General features: G+C 50.7%; 1 protein-coding gene across 1 annotated transcript in view; it reads left to right on the top strand.

The window, feature by feature from the left end:
* The window catches only part of LOC139240181 (ras-related protein Rab-13-like), a 49,724-nt gene that overhangs the window by 28,618 nt on the left and 3,905 nt on the right, over nt 1-17,201 (top strand). The window contains exons 3-8 of the mRNA XM_070868603.1: nt 2,691-2,751; nt 5,628-5,688; nt 7,338-7,415; nt 9,088-9,177; nt 13,195-13,260; nt 15,706-15,756. Of these exons, the coding sequence (XP_070724704.1) occupies nt 2,691-2,751; nt 5,628-5,688; nt 7,338-7,415; nt 9,088-9,177; nt 13,195-13,260; nt 15,706-15,756 (407 nt within the window). The remainder of the gene's footprint in view (nt 1-2,690; nt 2,752-5,627; nt 5,689-7,337; nt 7,416-9,087; nt 9,178-13,194; nt 13,261-15,705; nt 15,757-17,201) is intronic.

The following is a 17,201-nucleotide window of genomic DNA, read 5'->3' as shown; positions in this document are numbered from 1 at the left end:
CCTGGAGACCAGCCCTGCTGCACGGACCCAGTGCGCGCACACATATCGCACAGTGTGGGCTGGGCCCGTGCTGCCCCTGGGCCCTCGCCTCTTCTGGGCCCCAGATTCACACCTCTCCTGCGCCCCGACCTCACCGCTCCTGCTGTACCTGCCCATGCTCCAATCAACGACCTGGCCTTTGATGATGTCCAATCCATTCGCTCTCTTTGCTGCCGTCGCCCTCCTGCACCAGCTTGTGCTGTACCTTGCCGTAGTATGGCCGCCACACTGTTCCTTTTATAGCCCTGACCGTGCAATATATGTCGCTTTTCAGTCCCAAAGCACTTTACCGGCAATGTAGTCACCGTTGGGAGGACAGACGCACCAATGTTAACGTCCTCGACCAGGCCAACATCCCCAGCATCAAAGCACTGACCACACTCGACAAGCTCCGCTGGGTGGGCCACATTGTCCGCATGCCCCCGACACGAGACTCCCAAAGCAAGCGCTCTACTCTGAACTCCTTCACGGCAAGCGAGCCAAAGGCGGGCAGAGGAAACGTTACAAGGGACCACCCTCAAAGCCTCCCCTGATAAAGTGCAACATCCCCACCGACACCTGGGAGTCCCTGGGCCCAAAGACCAGTCCGCCCTAAGTGGAGGAAGTGCATCCGGGGGAGGGCGCTGAGCACCTCGAGTCTCGTCGCCGAGAGCGTGCAGAAACCAAGCGCAGGCAGCGGAAGGAGCGTGCGGCAAACCAGTCCCACCCTCCCCTTCCCTCAACCGCTGTCTGTCCCACCTATGACAGGGACTGTGGTTCCCGCATTGGACTATTCAGCCACCCAAGGACTCATTTTTAGAGTGGAAGCAAGTCTTCCTCGATCCCGTGAGACTGCCTATGGTGAGGATGAGTCACTGTTGTAACGTGATTCTCCTTGCAGTCCTAACTCGGGGAGGGGGGGGGGGGGTCTCTAACCGAGATGTTAACTTGTTTCCTCCCTCATCAGATACTGACCGTGGTTATATATTAATGAATTAGGCTTCAGTGTAGAGCGCATGATGGAGAGGTTTGCGGATGATACAAAAATTGGCCGTGTGTCTGAAAGTCAGGAGGAGGGCTCTAGGCTGCAGGAAGATGTCCGTTGGGCAGAACGGTGGCAAATAGAATTCAATCGGAAAAGGTGTGAGGTAATGCATTTGGGAAGGGGCAACAAGGCAAGGGAATACACACATTATCATCATAGGCAGTCCCTTGGAATCGAGGAAGACTTGCTTCTCAGGTGGCTGTACAGTCCAATACAGAAATCACAGTCCCTGTCACAGGTGGGACAGACAGTGGTTGAGGGAAGGGGAGGGTGGGACAGGTTTGCCGCACGCTCCTTCCGCTGCCTGCGCTTGGTTTCTGCACGCTCTCGGCGACGAGACTCGAGGTGCTCAGCGCCCTCCCCCGGATGCACTTCCTCCACTTAGGGCGGACTGGTCTTTGGGCCCAGGGACTCCCAGGTGTCGGTGGGGATGTTGCACTTTATCATTTCCCATACCTCGGGAGCCGACTATCAACAAGGGCAATCGATGACGAGGTCCAACACCGCCTCCAGTGCGCCAGCGCAGCCTTCGGTCGCCTGAGGAAGAGAGTGTTCGAAGACCAGGCCCTCAAATCTGCCACCAAGCTCAGAGTCGACACAATAAATGGGAGGATACTGAGAAGTGTAGAGGAACAAAGGGACCTGGGAGTACAGGTCCACCGCTGCTTAAAGGTAGCAGGCCAGGTAGATAAGGTGGTTAAAAAGGCATACGGAATACTTGCCTTTATTAGCCGAGGCATAGAATACAAGAGCAGGGAGGTTATGCTTGAACTGTATACAACACTGGTTAGGCCACAGCTGGAGTACTGCGTGCAGTTCTGGTCACCACATTACAGGAAAGATGTGATTGCACTGGAGAGGGTACAGAGGAGATTTACCAGAATGTTGCACTGGAGAGGGTACAGAGGAGATTTACCAGGATGTTGCACTAGAGAGGGTACAGAGGAGATTTACCAGGATGTTGCACTAGAGAGGGTACAGAGGAGATTTACCAGGATGTTGCACTAGAGAGGGTGCAGAGGAGATTTACCAGGATGTTGCACTGGAGAGGGTACAGAGGAGATTTACCAGGATGTTGCCTGGACTGGAGAATTTTAGTGTAAGGAAAGATTGGATAGGCTGGGGTTGTTTTCTTTGGATCAGAGGAGGCTGAGGGGAGACCTGATTGAGTTGTATAAAATGATGAGGGGCCTGGATAGAGTGGATAGGACGGACCTGTTTCCGTTAGCAGAGGAGTCAACAACCAGGGGGCATAGATTTAAAGTAATTGGGGGGAGGTTTAGAGGGGATTTGAGGGGAAATGTCTTCACCCAGAGGGTGGTGGGGGTCTGGGGTGGAACTCACTGCCTGAAAGGGTGGTAGAGGCAGAAACCCTCACCACATTTAAAAAGTACCTGGATGTGCACTTGAAGTGCCGTAACCTACAGGGCTACGGACCGAGAGCGGGAAAGTGGGATTAGGCTGGGCCGGCACGGACACAATGGGCCGAATGGCCTCCTTCCGTGCCGTAATTTTTTCCATGATTCTATTTCCAGCGCTTTTGTTCCTTATTATCCCCAGACCTTCTGGGGCACTTAGTTCACTTTCTCCAGCCAGTAATGTAATCTCTCTCTCCTTGTCTCCTCAGGTATTGACTTTAAGATCAAAACTGTTGATGTCGACGGGAAGAAAATCAAGTTACAGGTCTGGTGAGTGTTGAATCATTACAGCAGTTGGCAGTCGACCCTCTTTCCCCTGTAGTTCACGAGCACACGTCTCGAGTGAGGGCGACACTCCGTAGTGGAGTACACGGAACAGGCTTTATTGATGCACAGAAAGCTGATTGTTCTTTGACTGTATGCAGAGTGCAGATATTCGGTGTCTGCATCTTTTGCGGCCTGTCTTGAGAAACTGTTGGAACATAGAAAATAGGTGCAGGAGCAGGCCATTCGGCCCTTCGAGCCTGCACCACCATTCAACATGATCATGGCTGATCACGCAACTTCAGTACCCCATTCCTGCTTTCTCTCCATACCCCTTGATCCCTTTAGCTGTAAGGGCCACATCTAACTCCCTTTTGAATACATCGAACGAACTGGCCTCAACAACTCTCTGTGGTAGAGAATTCCACATGCCCACAACTCTCTGAGTGAAGAAGTTTCTCCTCATCTCGGTCCCAAATGGCTTACCCCTTATCCTTAGACTGTGACCCCTGGTTCTGGACTTCTCCAACATCGGGAACATTCTTCCTGCATCTAACCTGTCCAATCCCGTCAGAAATTTTATATGTTTCTATGAGATCCCCTCTCATTCTTTAAATTCCAGTGAATATAAGCCTAGTCGATCCAGTCTTTCTTCATATGTCAGTCCTGCCATCCCGGGAATCAGTCTGGTGAACCTTCGCTGCACTCCCTCAATAGCAAGAATGTCCTTCCTCAAAACTGTACACAATATTCCAGGTGTGGCCTCACCAAGGCCCTATACAACGGCAGTAAGACCTCCCTGCTCCTATACTCAAATCCTCTTGCTATGAAGGCCAACATACCAGTTGCCTTCTTCACCGCCTGCTGTACCTGCATGCCAACTTTCAATGACTGATGTACCATGACACCCAGGTCTCGTTGCACCTCCCCTTTTCCTAATCTGTCACCATTCAGATAATATTCTGCCTTCCTGTTTTTGCCACCAAAGTGGATAACTTCACATTTATCTACATTATACTGTAGATAATTTGTGCTCCTTTACATACCATATTCTGTCTACATCAAAGGAAAATGCCACAGATAAGCCTGTATGACGTGCCCATGCCCAAATCCTTTGACAATAGAACATTCATGTAAACAGTTTACCTCCGAACCACTTCCCTTTCACAAGACAAAAGCAAGGAAGTCCTGCTACAACTGTACAGAACGTTGATGAGACCACTTCTACAGTACTTCGTACAGTTTTGGTCTCCTTTATTTAAGGAGGGATTCATAATCATAAGCGATCCCTCGAACGAGGACGACATGGTTTCACATGGGGATTAGCTAACTAACAGAAAATTGGTTCATTCTCTGGTTGGCAATCAGTAACCAGTGGGGTACCGCAGGGATCAGTGCTGGGACCCCAACTATTTACAATCTATATTAACGACTTGGAAGAAGGGACCGAGTGTAACGTAGCCAAGTTTGCTGACGATACAAAGATGGGAGGAAAAGTAATGTGTGAGGAGGACACGCAAAATCTGCAGAAGGACACAGACAGGCTAAGTGAGTGGGCAAACATTTGGCAGGTGGAGTATAATGTTGGAAAGTGTGAGATCTTGCACTTTGGCAGAAAAAAAAATCAAAGAGCAAGTTATTATTTAAATGGAGAAAGATTGCAAAGTGCTGCAGTACAGCGGGACCTGGGGGTACTTGTGCATGAAACACAAAAGGATAGTTTGCAGGTACAGCAAGTGATCAGGAAGGCCAATGGCATCTTGGCCTTTATTGCAAAGCGGATGGAGTATAAAAGCAGGGAAGTCTTGCTACAGTTATACAGGGTATTGGTGAGGCCACACCTGGAGTACTGCGTGCAGTTTTGGTTTCCATATTTACGACAGGATATACTTGCTTTGGAGGCAGTTCAGAGAAGGTTCACTCGGTTGATTCCGGAGATGAGGGAGTTGACTTATGAGAATAGGTTGGGCCTCTACTCATTGGAATTCAGAAGAATGAGAGGTGATCTTATCAAAACGTATAATATTATGAGGGGGCTTGACAAGGTCGATGCAGAGAGGATGTTTCCACTGATGGGGGAGACTAGAATTAGAGGGCATGGTCTTAGAATAAGGGGCCACCCATTTAAAACTGAGATGAGGAAAAATTTGTTCTGAGGGTTGTAAATCTGGAATTTGCTGCCTCGGAGCTGTGGAAGCCGGGACATTGAATAAATTGAAGACAGAGATAGACAGTTTCTTAAACGATAAGGGGATAAGGGAGCGGGCAGGGAAGTGGAGCTGAGTCCACGATCGGATCAGCCACGATCTTATTAAATGGCGGAGCAGGCTCGAGGGGCCAAATGGCCGACTCCTGCTCCTATTTCTTATGTTCTGATTATGTTCTTGTGTTTACGACACTTCAAAGTCATTCTGTTTATATAGGTAAGCCTGTCAATGCATTCCATTTACGATGTTCAATATTGACATTGAAGTGGGAGGGACTATTGTCCTTGACTGATTTAAAGGGCGATCCACCCTGTGTGTATCAGCGCCTCTTAAAGGAGGAGAGAGAGAGAGAGAGAGAAGCGGAGAGGTTTGGGAGGGAATTCCAGAGCTCGGGGCCCAGGCTGCTGAAGGCACGGCCACCGATGCTGGGCGATTAAAATCAGGGGGATGTGGAAGAGGCCAGAATTGGAGGAGTGCGGCGATCTCTGACGGAGGGGGAGACGGGAGCAAAGAAAGGTGATTAAAGGGAGCAGGGGATGTGGTATCTGGCTGCCCTTGCTCCTCGGGCTGGGAGGCAGGTGCAGTACGGTGCGGGTCACAGCTCTGTGGGCTCGCTCGGTGAGGCGATACTGTCTGGAACAGGCAGTGATTCCTTTCTCTTGTCTTCCCTTTCAGGGACACAGCCGGACAGGAAAGGTTCAAAACCATCACAACCGCATACTACAGGGGAGCGATGGTAGGAGGAGCTGAGTCTACTTGTTCTGTCTCTCTATCTTCTCTTTTATCTGTCTCTTACTCTTGTTCCCTATTCCTTTCCTTCCTTTCTCCCCTCTCTCCTCTTTCTCCTTTCTTTCTCTCTCTCTCTCCCTTTCTTTCCTTTCTCGCTTTGCTTCTTTTGTTGCCTCTCTCTCTCTCTCTCTCTCTCTCTCTCTCTCCCTCTCTCCTTTCTCTTTTTTTTACATCGGATATACGACACAGGCCATTCGGCCCAACCAGTCCGTGCCGGCGTTTATGCTCCACCGAGCCTCCTCCCGTCTTTCCCCATCTAACTCTATCGGCATAACCCTCTGTTCCCTTCTCCCCCATACGCTTGTCCAGCCTCCCCTTAAACGCATCGATACTATTCGCCTCAACCCCTCCCTGTGGCAGCGAGTTCCACATTCTCACCGCGCTCTGGGTAAAGAAGTTTCCCCTGAATTCCCATTGGGTTTCTGGGTGACGATCTTATATTGATGGCCTCTAGTTATGTTCTTCCCCACAAGTGGAAACACTCTCTCTCTATCCACTCCATCAAAACCTTTCATCATTTTAAAGACCTCTATTAGGTCACCCCCTCAGCCTTTTTTCAAGAGAAAAGAGACCCAGCCTGTTCATCTTTTCCTGATATGTATACCCTCGCATTTCTGGTATCATCCTTGTAATTCTTCTCTGCACCCTCTCCAGTGCCTCTATATCCTTTTTATAATACGGCGACCAGAACTGTACACGGTGCTCCGAGTGTGGTCTAACCAAGGTTCGATACAGGTTTAGCATAACTTCCCTACTTTTCAAATCTACCCCTCTAGGAATAAACCCTAGTTCCTGGTTTGCTTTTTCTATGGCCTCGCTAACCCATGTCGCAACTTTTAGCGGTGTGTGTATTTGTATCCGAGATCCCTTTGTTCCTCTACCCCGCCCAGACTCGCACCCTCCAGGGAATAAGTGACCTCCCTATTCTTCCTCCCAAAATGTAATACCTCATATTTATCTGTGTGGAACTTCGCCAGTTTTGCTCATCTTTCTCTCTCACTCCTCCCCTTTCTTTCTCTTTTTTCCCTCTACTCACTCACTCACTCACTCACTCTCTCTCTCTCTCACACACTCACACTCTCACTCTCACTCTCTCACTCTCTCACTCTCTCACTCTCTCACTCTCACTCTCTCACTCTCTCACTCTCACTCTCTCTCTCTCACACACTCACACTCTCACTCTCTCACTCTCTCACTCTCTCACACTCTCACTCACACACTCTCTCACTCTCACTCTCACTCTCTCACTCTCACTCTCACTCTCTCACTCTCACTCTCACTCTCACACACTCTCACTCTCACTCTCACTCTCACTCTCACTCTCACACTCACACTCACACTCTCACTCTCACACTCTCACTCTCTCACTCTCTCACACTCTCACTCTCTCTCACTCTCTCTCACTCACACTCTCACTCTCACTCTCACTCTCACTCTCACTCTCACTCTCACTCTCACTCTCACTCTCACTCTCACTCTCTGTCTTCCTTGCCTACATATCAGTCCTTATACTTCAGCGTAGTTCATTGTGTGAGACATTTCTGAGCGATGTGACCAGCGCTGTGTAACTCCCGTCTCTTTTTTTTTTATTTGCAGGGGATAATTCTGGTTTACGATATCACAGACGAGAAGTCGTTTGAGAATATACAGAACTGGATGAAGAGCATTAAAGAGGTGAGATCAACTCCCAGACACAACGGCAACTGACTGTCGCTTTCAGCTCCGTCGCCCGCCCGCCCCTGTGGCTCCGTCACACGCCCCGCCCTGGCGGCTCCGTCGCACGCCCCGCCCTGGCAGCTCCATCACACGCCCACTCCGTCGCCCGCCCGCCCCTGGCAGCTCCGTCACACGCCCGTCCCTGCAGCTCCGTCACACGCCCACCCCGGCAGCTCCGTCGCCCGCCCGCCCCTGTGGCTCCGTCACACACCCCGCCCTGGCGGCTCCGTCACACGCCCCGCCCTGACAGCTCCATCACACGCCCACTCCGTCGCCCGCCAGCCCCTGGCAGCTCCGTCACACGCCCGCCCCGGCAGCTCCATCACACGCCCACCCCTGCGGCTCCGTCACACGCCCGCCCCGGCAGCTCCGTCACACGCCCACTCCGTCGCCCGCCAGCCCCATGGTTTGGGGCTGTAGGCTCAGGCCTACTAAGGTCTAGCTTGAGACTGACTTAACTAATTTCAAGAAAGGCCTTTACAGACACAATAGACAGAGACTTTCCACTATTAGCCGGGATTAAATTTGAACCCAGGTCCTGAAGGTGACAGTCAAAAACAACTTTTTATCTAGCGCATTTAACAGAGTAAAATGTTCCGAGGGGCAAAATCCATCTAGTTCCTCGTGAAATACCTTTAATTTACATTTAATTTACATGCATTGTAGAACCATAGAATAGAATCAGAGAAAAATTACAACACAGTAGGAGGCCATTCGGCCCATCGTGTCCCGCGCTGGCCGACCAAGAGCCACCCAGCCTAATCCCACTTTCCAGCTCTTGGTCCGTAGCCCTGTAGGTTACGGCACTTCAAGCGCACATCCAAGTACTTTTTAAATGCCCCTCCGACAGTGCGGCGCTCCCTCACCACTGGCACTGGGCGTGTCGGCCTAGATTTATGTGCTCGGGTATCTGGAGTGGGGCTCGAACTCACGACTTTCTGACTCCGCGGCAAGCAAGAGAGAGAGAGAGAGAGACAGCTACCCACTGATCCATGGGTGAGACAATTTAAAGTAGTTAGTAGAAGGATTAGAGGGGAGACGAGGAAAGATGTTTTCACCCAGAGGCTGGTGGGGGTCTGGGGTCTGAAGGGTGGTAGAGCCAGAAACCCGCACTGTCGGAGGGGCGGTGCCGAGGGAGCGCCGCACTGTCGGAGGGGCGGTGCCGAGGGAGCGCCGCACTGTCGGAGGGGCAGTACTGAGGGAGCGCCGCACTGTCGGAGGGACCAGTCTTTCGGATGAGACATTAAACCGAGGCCCCGTCTGCCCTCTCGGGTAGATGTAAAAGATCCCGGGGCCACTATTGGAAGAAGAGTAGGGGGAGTTCTCCCCGGTGTCCTGGGCCCAATATTTATCCCTCAACCAACATCACTAAAACAGATGATCTGGGTCATTATCACATTGCTGTGTGTGGGAGCTTGCTGTGCGCAAAATGACTGGCGCGTTTCCCACATGACAACAGTGACTACTCTCCAAAAGTACTTCATTGGCTGTAAAGCGCTTCGGGACGTCCGGTGGCCGTGAAAGGCGCCATATAAATGCAAGTTATTTGTTCCTTTTTGTGGTGGTTATTTTGCGAGTTGGAAAAGGCTGACCGTTAAGGATCTAATGACCGTCGCTCTCCTTTACCCAGAATGCCTCAGCGAGCGTCGAGCGAATGTTACTGGGGAACAAGTGTGACATGGAAAACAAACGCAAGGTGCTGAAGGACAAGGCAGAGAAGGTCAGTTGGGGTCAATCGCTACTCCCACACGGACTTCCTGGGGTCAAGCGGACAGCTGCCCGCCTGAGCTGTGAGCTGAGAAATACATAAGGAGCAGGAGTCGGCCATTCAGCCCCTCGAGCCTGCTCCGCCATTTAGTGAGATCATGGCTGATCTTCGACCTCAGTTTTGGTCTCCTAATCTGAGGAAGGACATTCTTGCTATTGAGGGAGTGCAGCGAAGGTTCACCAGACTGATTCCCGGGATGGCAGGACTGAAAGACTGGATCGACTAGGCTTATCTTCACTGGAATTTCGAAGGATGAGAGGGGATCTCATAGAAACGTTTCAAATTCTGACGGGATTGGACAGGTTAGATGCAGGAAGAATGTTCCCAATGTTGGGGAAGTCCAGAACCAGGGGTCACAGTCTAAGGAGGGAGAGAGAAAACAGGGAATTATAGACCGGTCAGCCTGACCTCAGTAGTGGGTAAAATGATGGAATCAATTATTAAGGATGTCATAGCAGTGCATTTGGAAAGAGGTGACATGATAGGTCCAAGTCAGCATGGATTTGTGAAAGGGAAATCATGCTTGACAAATCTTCTGGAATTTTTTGAGGATGTTTCCAGTAGAGTGGATAAGGGAGAACCAGTTGATGTGGTATATTTGGACTTTCAGAAGGCGTTCGACAAGGTCCCACACAAGAGATTGATGTGCAAAGTTAGAGCACATGGGATTGGGGGTAGTGTACTGACATGGATTGAGAACTGGTTGTCAGACAGGAAGCAAAGAGTAGGAGTAAATGGGTGCTTTTCAGAATGGCAGGCAGTGACTAGTGGGGTACCGCAAGGTTCTGTGCTGGGGCCCCAGCTGTTTACACTGTACATTAATGATTTAGATGAGGGGATTAAATGTAGTATCTCCAAATTTGCGGATGACACTAAGTTGGGTGGCAGTGTGAGCTGCGAGGAGGATGCTGTGAGGCTGCAGAGCGACTTGGATAGGTTAGGTGAGTGGGCAAATGCATGGCAGATGAAGTATAATGTGGATAAATGTGAGGTTATCCACTTTGGTGGTAAAAACAGAGAGACAGACTATTATCTGAATGGTGACAGATTAGGAAAAGGGGAGGTGCAAAGAGACCTGGGTGTCATGGTACATCAGTCATTGAAGGTTGGCATGCAGGTGCAGCAGGCGGTTAAGAAAGCAAATGGCATGTTGGCCTTCATAGCAAGGGGATTTGAGTACAGGGGCAGGGAGGTGTTGCTACAGTTGTACAGGGCATTGGTGAGGCCACACCTGGAGTATTGTGTACAGTTTTGGTCTCCTAACCTGAGGAAGGACATTCTTGCTTTTGAGGGAGTGCAGCGAAGGTTCACCAGACTGATTCCCGGGATGGCGGGACTGACCTATCAAGAAAGACTGGATCAACTGGGCTTGTATTCACTGGAGTTCAGAAGAATGAGAGGGGACCTCATAGAAACATATAAAATTCTGACGGGGTTAGACAGGTTAGATGCAGGAAGAATGTTCCCAATGTTGGGGAAGTCCAGAACCAGGGGTCACAGTCTAAGGATAAGGGGTAAGCCATTTAGGACCGAGATGCGGAGGAACTTCTTCACCCAGAGAGTGGTGAACCTGTGGAATTCTCTACCACAGAAAGTTGTTGAGGCCAATTCACTAAATATATTCAAAAAGGAGTTAGATGAGGTCCTTACTGCTAGGGGGATCAAGGGGTATGGCGAGAAAGCAGGAATGGGGTACTGAAGTTGAATGTTCAGCCATGAACTCATTGAATGGCGGTGCGAGCTAGAAGGGCCGAATGGCCTACTCCTGCACCTATTTTCTATGTTTCTATGTTTCTATGATAAGGGGTAAGCCATCTAGGACCGAGATGAGGAGAAACTTCTTCACTCAGAGAGTGGTGAACCTGTGGAATTCTCTACCACAGAAAGTTGTTGAGGCCAGTTCGTTGGACATATTCAAAAGGGAGTTAGATGTGGCGCTTATGGCTAAAGGGATCAAGGGGTATGGAGAGAAAGCAGGAATGGGGTACTGAAGTTGCATGATCAGCCACGATCATATTGAATGGTGGTGCAGGCTCGAAGGGCCGAATGGCCTACTCCTGCACCTATTTTCTATGTTTCAATTCTGCTTTCCCGCCCGATCCCCATATCCCTCGATTCCCTTAATATCCAAAAGTCCGTCGATCCTTGAATATACTCAACGACTGAGCCTCCACAGCCCTCTGGGGCAGAGAATTCCAAAGATTTACCAAGGAAATTCCTCCTCATCTCAGTCCTAAATGGGCGGCCCCTTATTCTGAGACTGTGCCCCGTAGTTCATTCTCCCTGCATCTACCATGTCAAGCCCTGAAAGGCGCTATATACATGCAAGTCTTCATTTCTGCACTTTTCACTGTAACAACATAAGAAATAGGAGCAGGAGTAGGCCATTTGGCCCCTCGAGCCTGCTCCACCATTTAATAAGATCTGATCACGGACTCCGTTTCACTTCCCCGCCCGCTCCCCATAACCCTTTAATCCCTTACCTCTCAAAAATCTGTCTATCTCAGAGTTAAATATATTCAATGTCCCAGCCTCCACAGCTCTCTGAGGCAGAGAATTCCACAGATTTACAACCCTCAGAGAGAAGAAATTCCTCCTCATCTCAGTTTTAAATGGGCGGCCCCTTATTCTAAGATTATACCCCTAGTTCTAGTTTCCCCTATGAAGGGAAACATCCTCTCTGCATCCACCTTGTCGAGCCCCCTCATTATCTTATATGTTTCGATAAGATCACCTCTCATTCATTCTTCTGAATTCCAATGAGTAGAGGCCCAACCTCCTCAAGCTTTCCTCATAAGACAACCCCCTCATCCCCAGAATCAACCGAGTGACCCTTCTCTGAATTGCCTCCAATGCAAATATATCCTTCCTTAAATTCGGAGACCAAAACGTCAAAGTTTCAAATTCCAAATATTCATCACCCTCTGAGTGAAGAAATTCCTCATCATCTCAGTCCTAAATGGCCGACCCCTTATCCTGAGACTGTGTGACCCCTGGTTCTAGACTCCCCAGCCCGGGGGAAACATCCTCCCTGCATCTACCCATGTAAGAATTATGTATGTTTCAATGAGATCACCTCTCATTCTTCTAAACTCTGGGGAATATCGGCCTAGTCTATAGCAGGACTTCCTGGCTGTTCTACTCAATGCCTCAGCTTTAAAGTACAGGATTCCATGTGCTTTATTTGTAAATCTGAGGAAGGACGTTCTTGCTATTGAGGGAGTGCAGCGAAGGTTCACCAGACTGATTCCCGGGATGAGGAGAGACTGGATCGACTGGGCCTGTATTCACTGGAGTTTAGGGGATCTCATAGAAACATATAAAATTCTGATGGGATTGGACAGGTTAGAGGCAGGAGAAATGTTCCCGATACTGGGAAAGTCCAGAACCAGGGTTCACAGTCTAAGGATATAAGGGGTAAGCCATTTAGGACCGAGATGAGGAGAAACTTCTTCACTCAGAGAATTGTGAACCTGTGGAATTCTCTACCACAGAAAGTTGTTGGGGCCAGTTCGTTGGACATATTCAAAAGGGAGTTAGATGTGGCCCTTACAGCTAAAGGGATCAAGGGGGTATGGAGAGAAAGCAGGAATGGGGTACTGAAGTTGCATGATCAGCCATGATCATATTGAATGGTGGTGCAGGCTCGAATGGCCGAATGGCCTGCTCCTGCACCTATTTTCTATGCTTAACCTGTCCTGCCACCTTCAAAGGTTTGTGCGTAAACATTGACGTGAGGGGGGAGAAATTTGCAGGGATTTGGGGAAAGAGCATGGGGGGGGGGGTGGGGGGGCGCGGGAGTGGGATTAAATGGATTGCTCTTTCACAGAGCCACCACAAACTCGATGGGCTGAATGGTGTGCTGTATGCTTCTATAAAAGAAGTAGTAGTGCCTTTAGTCCCCACCATAGCCGACCTGTACATCCCATAATAAGCGTGATCATTTTGTGTTTGTTCTCTACGCTGCAGCTGGCAAAGGATCATGGGATACGATTCTTCGAAACAAGCGCCAAATCGAGTTTGAACGTGGAAGAGGTAAGAGACCGGGCGACCTTCTCTCATCAGGGTGGTTTTTGAAAAAGGTATCCCAAATTTAAAATTTCTGCTTGACATCCCTTGCCCCAACTTGCCCATGATACTCCTACCAGAGGATCTGTTTTAGTGATGTTGGTTGAGGGATAAATATTGGCCCCAGGACACCGGGGAGAACTCCCCCTGCTCTTCTTCCAATAGTGGCCCCGGGATCTTTTACATCCACCCGAGAGGGCAGACGGGGACCTCGGTTTAATGTCTCATCGGAAAGACCGCCGCTCCCTCAGTACCGCCCCTCCGACAGTGCGGCCCTCCCTCAGTACCGCCCCTCCGACAGTGCGGCGCTCCCTCAGTACAGCCCCTCCGACAGTGCGGCCCTCCCTCAGTACCGCCCCTCCGACAGTGCGGCGCTCCCTCAGTACCGCTCCTCCGACAGTGCGCCGCTCCCTCAGTACCGCCCCTCCGACAGTACGGCCCTCCCTCAGTACCGCCCCTCCGACAGTGTGCCGCTCCCTCAGTACCGCCCCTCCGACGGTGCGGCCCTCCCTCAGTACCGCCCCTCCGACAGTGCGGCACTCCCTCAGTACCGCCCCTCCGACAGTGCGCCGCTCCCTCAGTACCGCCCCTCCGACAGTGCGGCGCTCCCTCAGTACTGCCCCTCCGACAGTGCGGCCCTCCCTCAGTACCGCCCCTCCGACAGTGCGCCGCTCCCTCAGCACTGACCTGGTGAGTGTCGGGAGGTGTCCAATATATGGTCTTGGGGTCTCGTGAGGCCCCTCCAAAAGTCTCGGTCACTTCATCATCCTATGGCCCACTTCTGAAAGACTACAACAAATTTAAATCCTTGGTTGTGGGGGGTTGGAGTACCTGTATATTTTTAATGAATCGAAATTGAAATCCGTAACTTAATCAGAACTGGATGGCACAATCGTGTGTATGTTTCCTGGTATTCTGCGCTCCGACATTTAAATGGCACTGGTAATGTGAGACGCTTCAATCAAGTACGTGATTTGGGAAAAACTGCAAGACTCTCGTTGTTCTTTGAAGATAAACAGGGTGTGGTATTTTCCCAGAGAGACATAGTCATGCATTAGTTTAGGGCGTTTACTTCCTCCTGACATTACTAACATGCCCAGACAAAGTCTGGAACTCCCCCTCTTATATTCCTGTTTACCTCGATGTTAACTATCCTAACTCACGCCAAGTCCCGCTCACTCATCACCCCCTGTGCTCGCTGCCCCCTGGTCCTAACTCGCACCGAGTCCCGCTCACCCATCACCCACTGTGCTCGCTTACCCGTGTCCTAACTCGCAACGAGTCCTGCTCACCCATCACCCACTGTGCTCGCTGTCCCCGTGTCCTAACTCGCACCGAGTCCAGCTCACCCATCACCCCCTGTGCTCACTGACCTACATTGGCTCCCAGTTAAGCAATGTCTCGATTTCAAAATTCTCATCCTTGTTTACAAATCCCTCCATGGTCCTCGCCCCTCCCTATCTCTGTAACCTCCTCCAGCCCCTACACCCCTCCCTATCCCTGTAATCTCCTCCAGCCCCTACACCCCTTCCTATCTCTGTAACCTCCTCCAACCCCACAACCCCTCCCTATCTTTGTAACCTCCTCCAGCTCCTACACCCCTCCCTATCCCTGTAACCTCCTCCGTCTCATCGCTGAGAGCATGCAGAAAGCAAGCGCAGGCAGCGGAAGGTGCATGCGGCAAACCAGACTCCCCACCCACCCTTTCCCTCAACCCCTGTCTGACCCACCTGTGACAGGGACCGACGGTGGCTCTCGTATTGGACTGTTCAGCCACCTAAGGACTCATTCTAAGAGTGGAAGCAAGTCTTCCTCGACTCCGAGGGACTGCCTATGATGATGAATCTCCTCCAGCCCCTCCCCCGAGATGTCTGCGCTCCTCTAATTCTGCCCTCTTGAGCATCCCTGATTATAATCGCTCCACCATCGGTGGCCATGTCTTCTGTTGCCTGGGCCCCAAGTTCTGGAACTCCCTCCCTAAACCTCTCCGCCTCTCTCTCCTCCCTCAAGACGCTTCTTAAAACCGACCTCTTTGACTAAGCTTTTGGTCACCGCTCCCTGATTTCTCCTTGTGTGGCTTGGCGTAAAATCTTTTGTCTCCTAATACTCCTGCGAAGCATCATGGGACGTTAAAGGTGCTATATAAATGCAACAGGTGGTTGTTGTTGGATAACTATTGGGCTTAATTAGTTTGTCAACTACAAAAAAAAAATTGTGTAAAATGCTTCTCAGATTTTAAGAACATAAGAAATAGGAGCAGGAGCCGGCCATTCGGCCCCTCGAGCCTGCTCCGCTATTGAATAAGATCATGGCTGATCTGATCATGGACTCAGCTCCACTTCCCTGCCCTGTTAAGTGTGTGTCTGATAACCAGTACGTACCGAATTTAACGCCCTCTCTCCTTGCCAACAGGCTTTTGAATCACTGGCCCGCGACATATTGATAAAGACAAGCAAGAAATCGGTAAGTTTATTGCAGGACTGATTCCCAGTGCACGGGTTACAATGGACAAGCACTGAGCCCCTCCCTCTTCCCCCAAAGTGTGTGTGTGTGTGTGTGTGTGTAAAAGCCCAAAGGAGCCACATTTGCCTGCTGCCTTTCCTATTGGTCTGTTCCTTGCTCTCACCATCATCGGCAGTTCCTCGGAATCGAGGAAGACTTGCTTCCACTCTATAATGAGTCCTTAGGTGGCTGAACAGTCCAATACGAGAGCCACAGTCCCTGTCACAGGTGGGACAGACAGTGGTTGAGGGAAGGGGAGGGTGGGACGGGTTTGCCGCACGCTCCTTCCGCTGCCTGCGCTTGGTTTCTGTACGCTCTCGGCGACGAGACTCGAGGTGCTCAGCGCCCTCCCGGATGCACTTCCTCCACTTAGGGCGGACTGGTCTTTGGGCCAGGGACTCCCAGGTGTCGGTGGGGATGTTGCACTTTATCAGGGAGGCTTTGAGGGTGGTCCCTTGTAACGTTTCCTCTGCCCGCCTTTGGCTCGTTTGCCCGTGAAGGAGTTTCGAGTAGAGCGCTTGCTTTGGGAGTCTCGTGTCTGGCATGCGGACAATGTGGCCCTGCCCAGCGGAGCTGGTCGAGTGTGGTCAGTGCTTCGATGCTGGGGATGTTGGCCTGGTCGAGGACGCTAACGTTGGTGCATCTGTCCTCCCAGGGGATTTGCAGGATCTTGCGGAGACATCGTTGGTGGTATTTCTCCAGCGACTTGAGGTGTCTACTGTACATGGTCCATGTCTCTGAGCCATACAGGAGGGCGGGTATCACTACAGCCCTGTAGACCATGAGCTGGGTGGTAGATTTGAGGGCCTGGTCTTCAAACACTCTCTTCCTCAGGCGGCCGAAGGCTGCACTGGTGCACGGGAGGCGGTGTTGGATCTCGTCGTCAATGTCTGCTCTTGTTGATGGCACGAATGCATGACCTTATCTCTCTCATCTGGCAGGAGGAGAGCATGCCAGGAGATCTCAGAGATGCAATAATTGTGACCATCTTCCTTGCTCTATGTAGGAGTTCGATGATTGGTGTATTGGGCCATTGATATCCCAGTCCCTGCCCCCCGCTCCCCCATCTCTCTTAAAGGGGGCTTGTCTGTCTCGCAAAGCCTTGCCCAAATGATCATTCTTCACCAGTTAGCCTGACATCAGTAGCGGGGAAAATGTTGGAATCAATTATTAAAGATGAAATAGCAGCCCATTTGGAAAGCAGTGACAGGATCGGACCAAGTCAGCATGGATTTATGAAAGGGAAATCATGCTTGATGAATCTTCTGGCATTTTTTTGAGGATGTAACTAGCAGAGTGGACAGGGGAGAACCAGTGGATGTGGTGTATTTGGACTTTCAAAAGGCTTTTGACAAGGTCCTGCACAAGAGATTGGTGTGCAAAATTAAAGCACATGGTATTGGGGG

The sequence above is a fragment of the Pristiophorus japonicus genome, chromosome 30 (assembly GCF_044704955.1).
Source record: "Pristiophorus japonicus isolate sPriJap1 chromosome 30, sPriJap1.hap1, whole genome shotgun sequence".
Taxonomy (NCBI): Eukaryota; Metazoa; Chordata; class Chondrichthyes; family Pristiophoridae; genus Pristiophorus; species Pristiophorus japonicus.
This window is presented reverse-complemented; position numbering and strand designations above follow the sequence as displayed.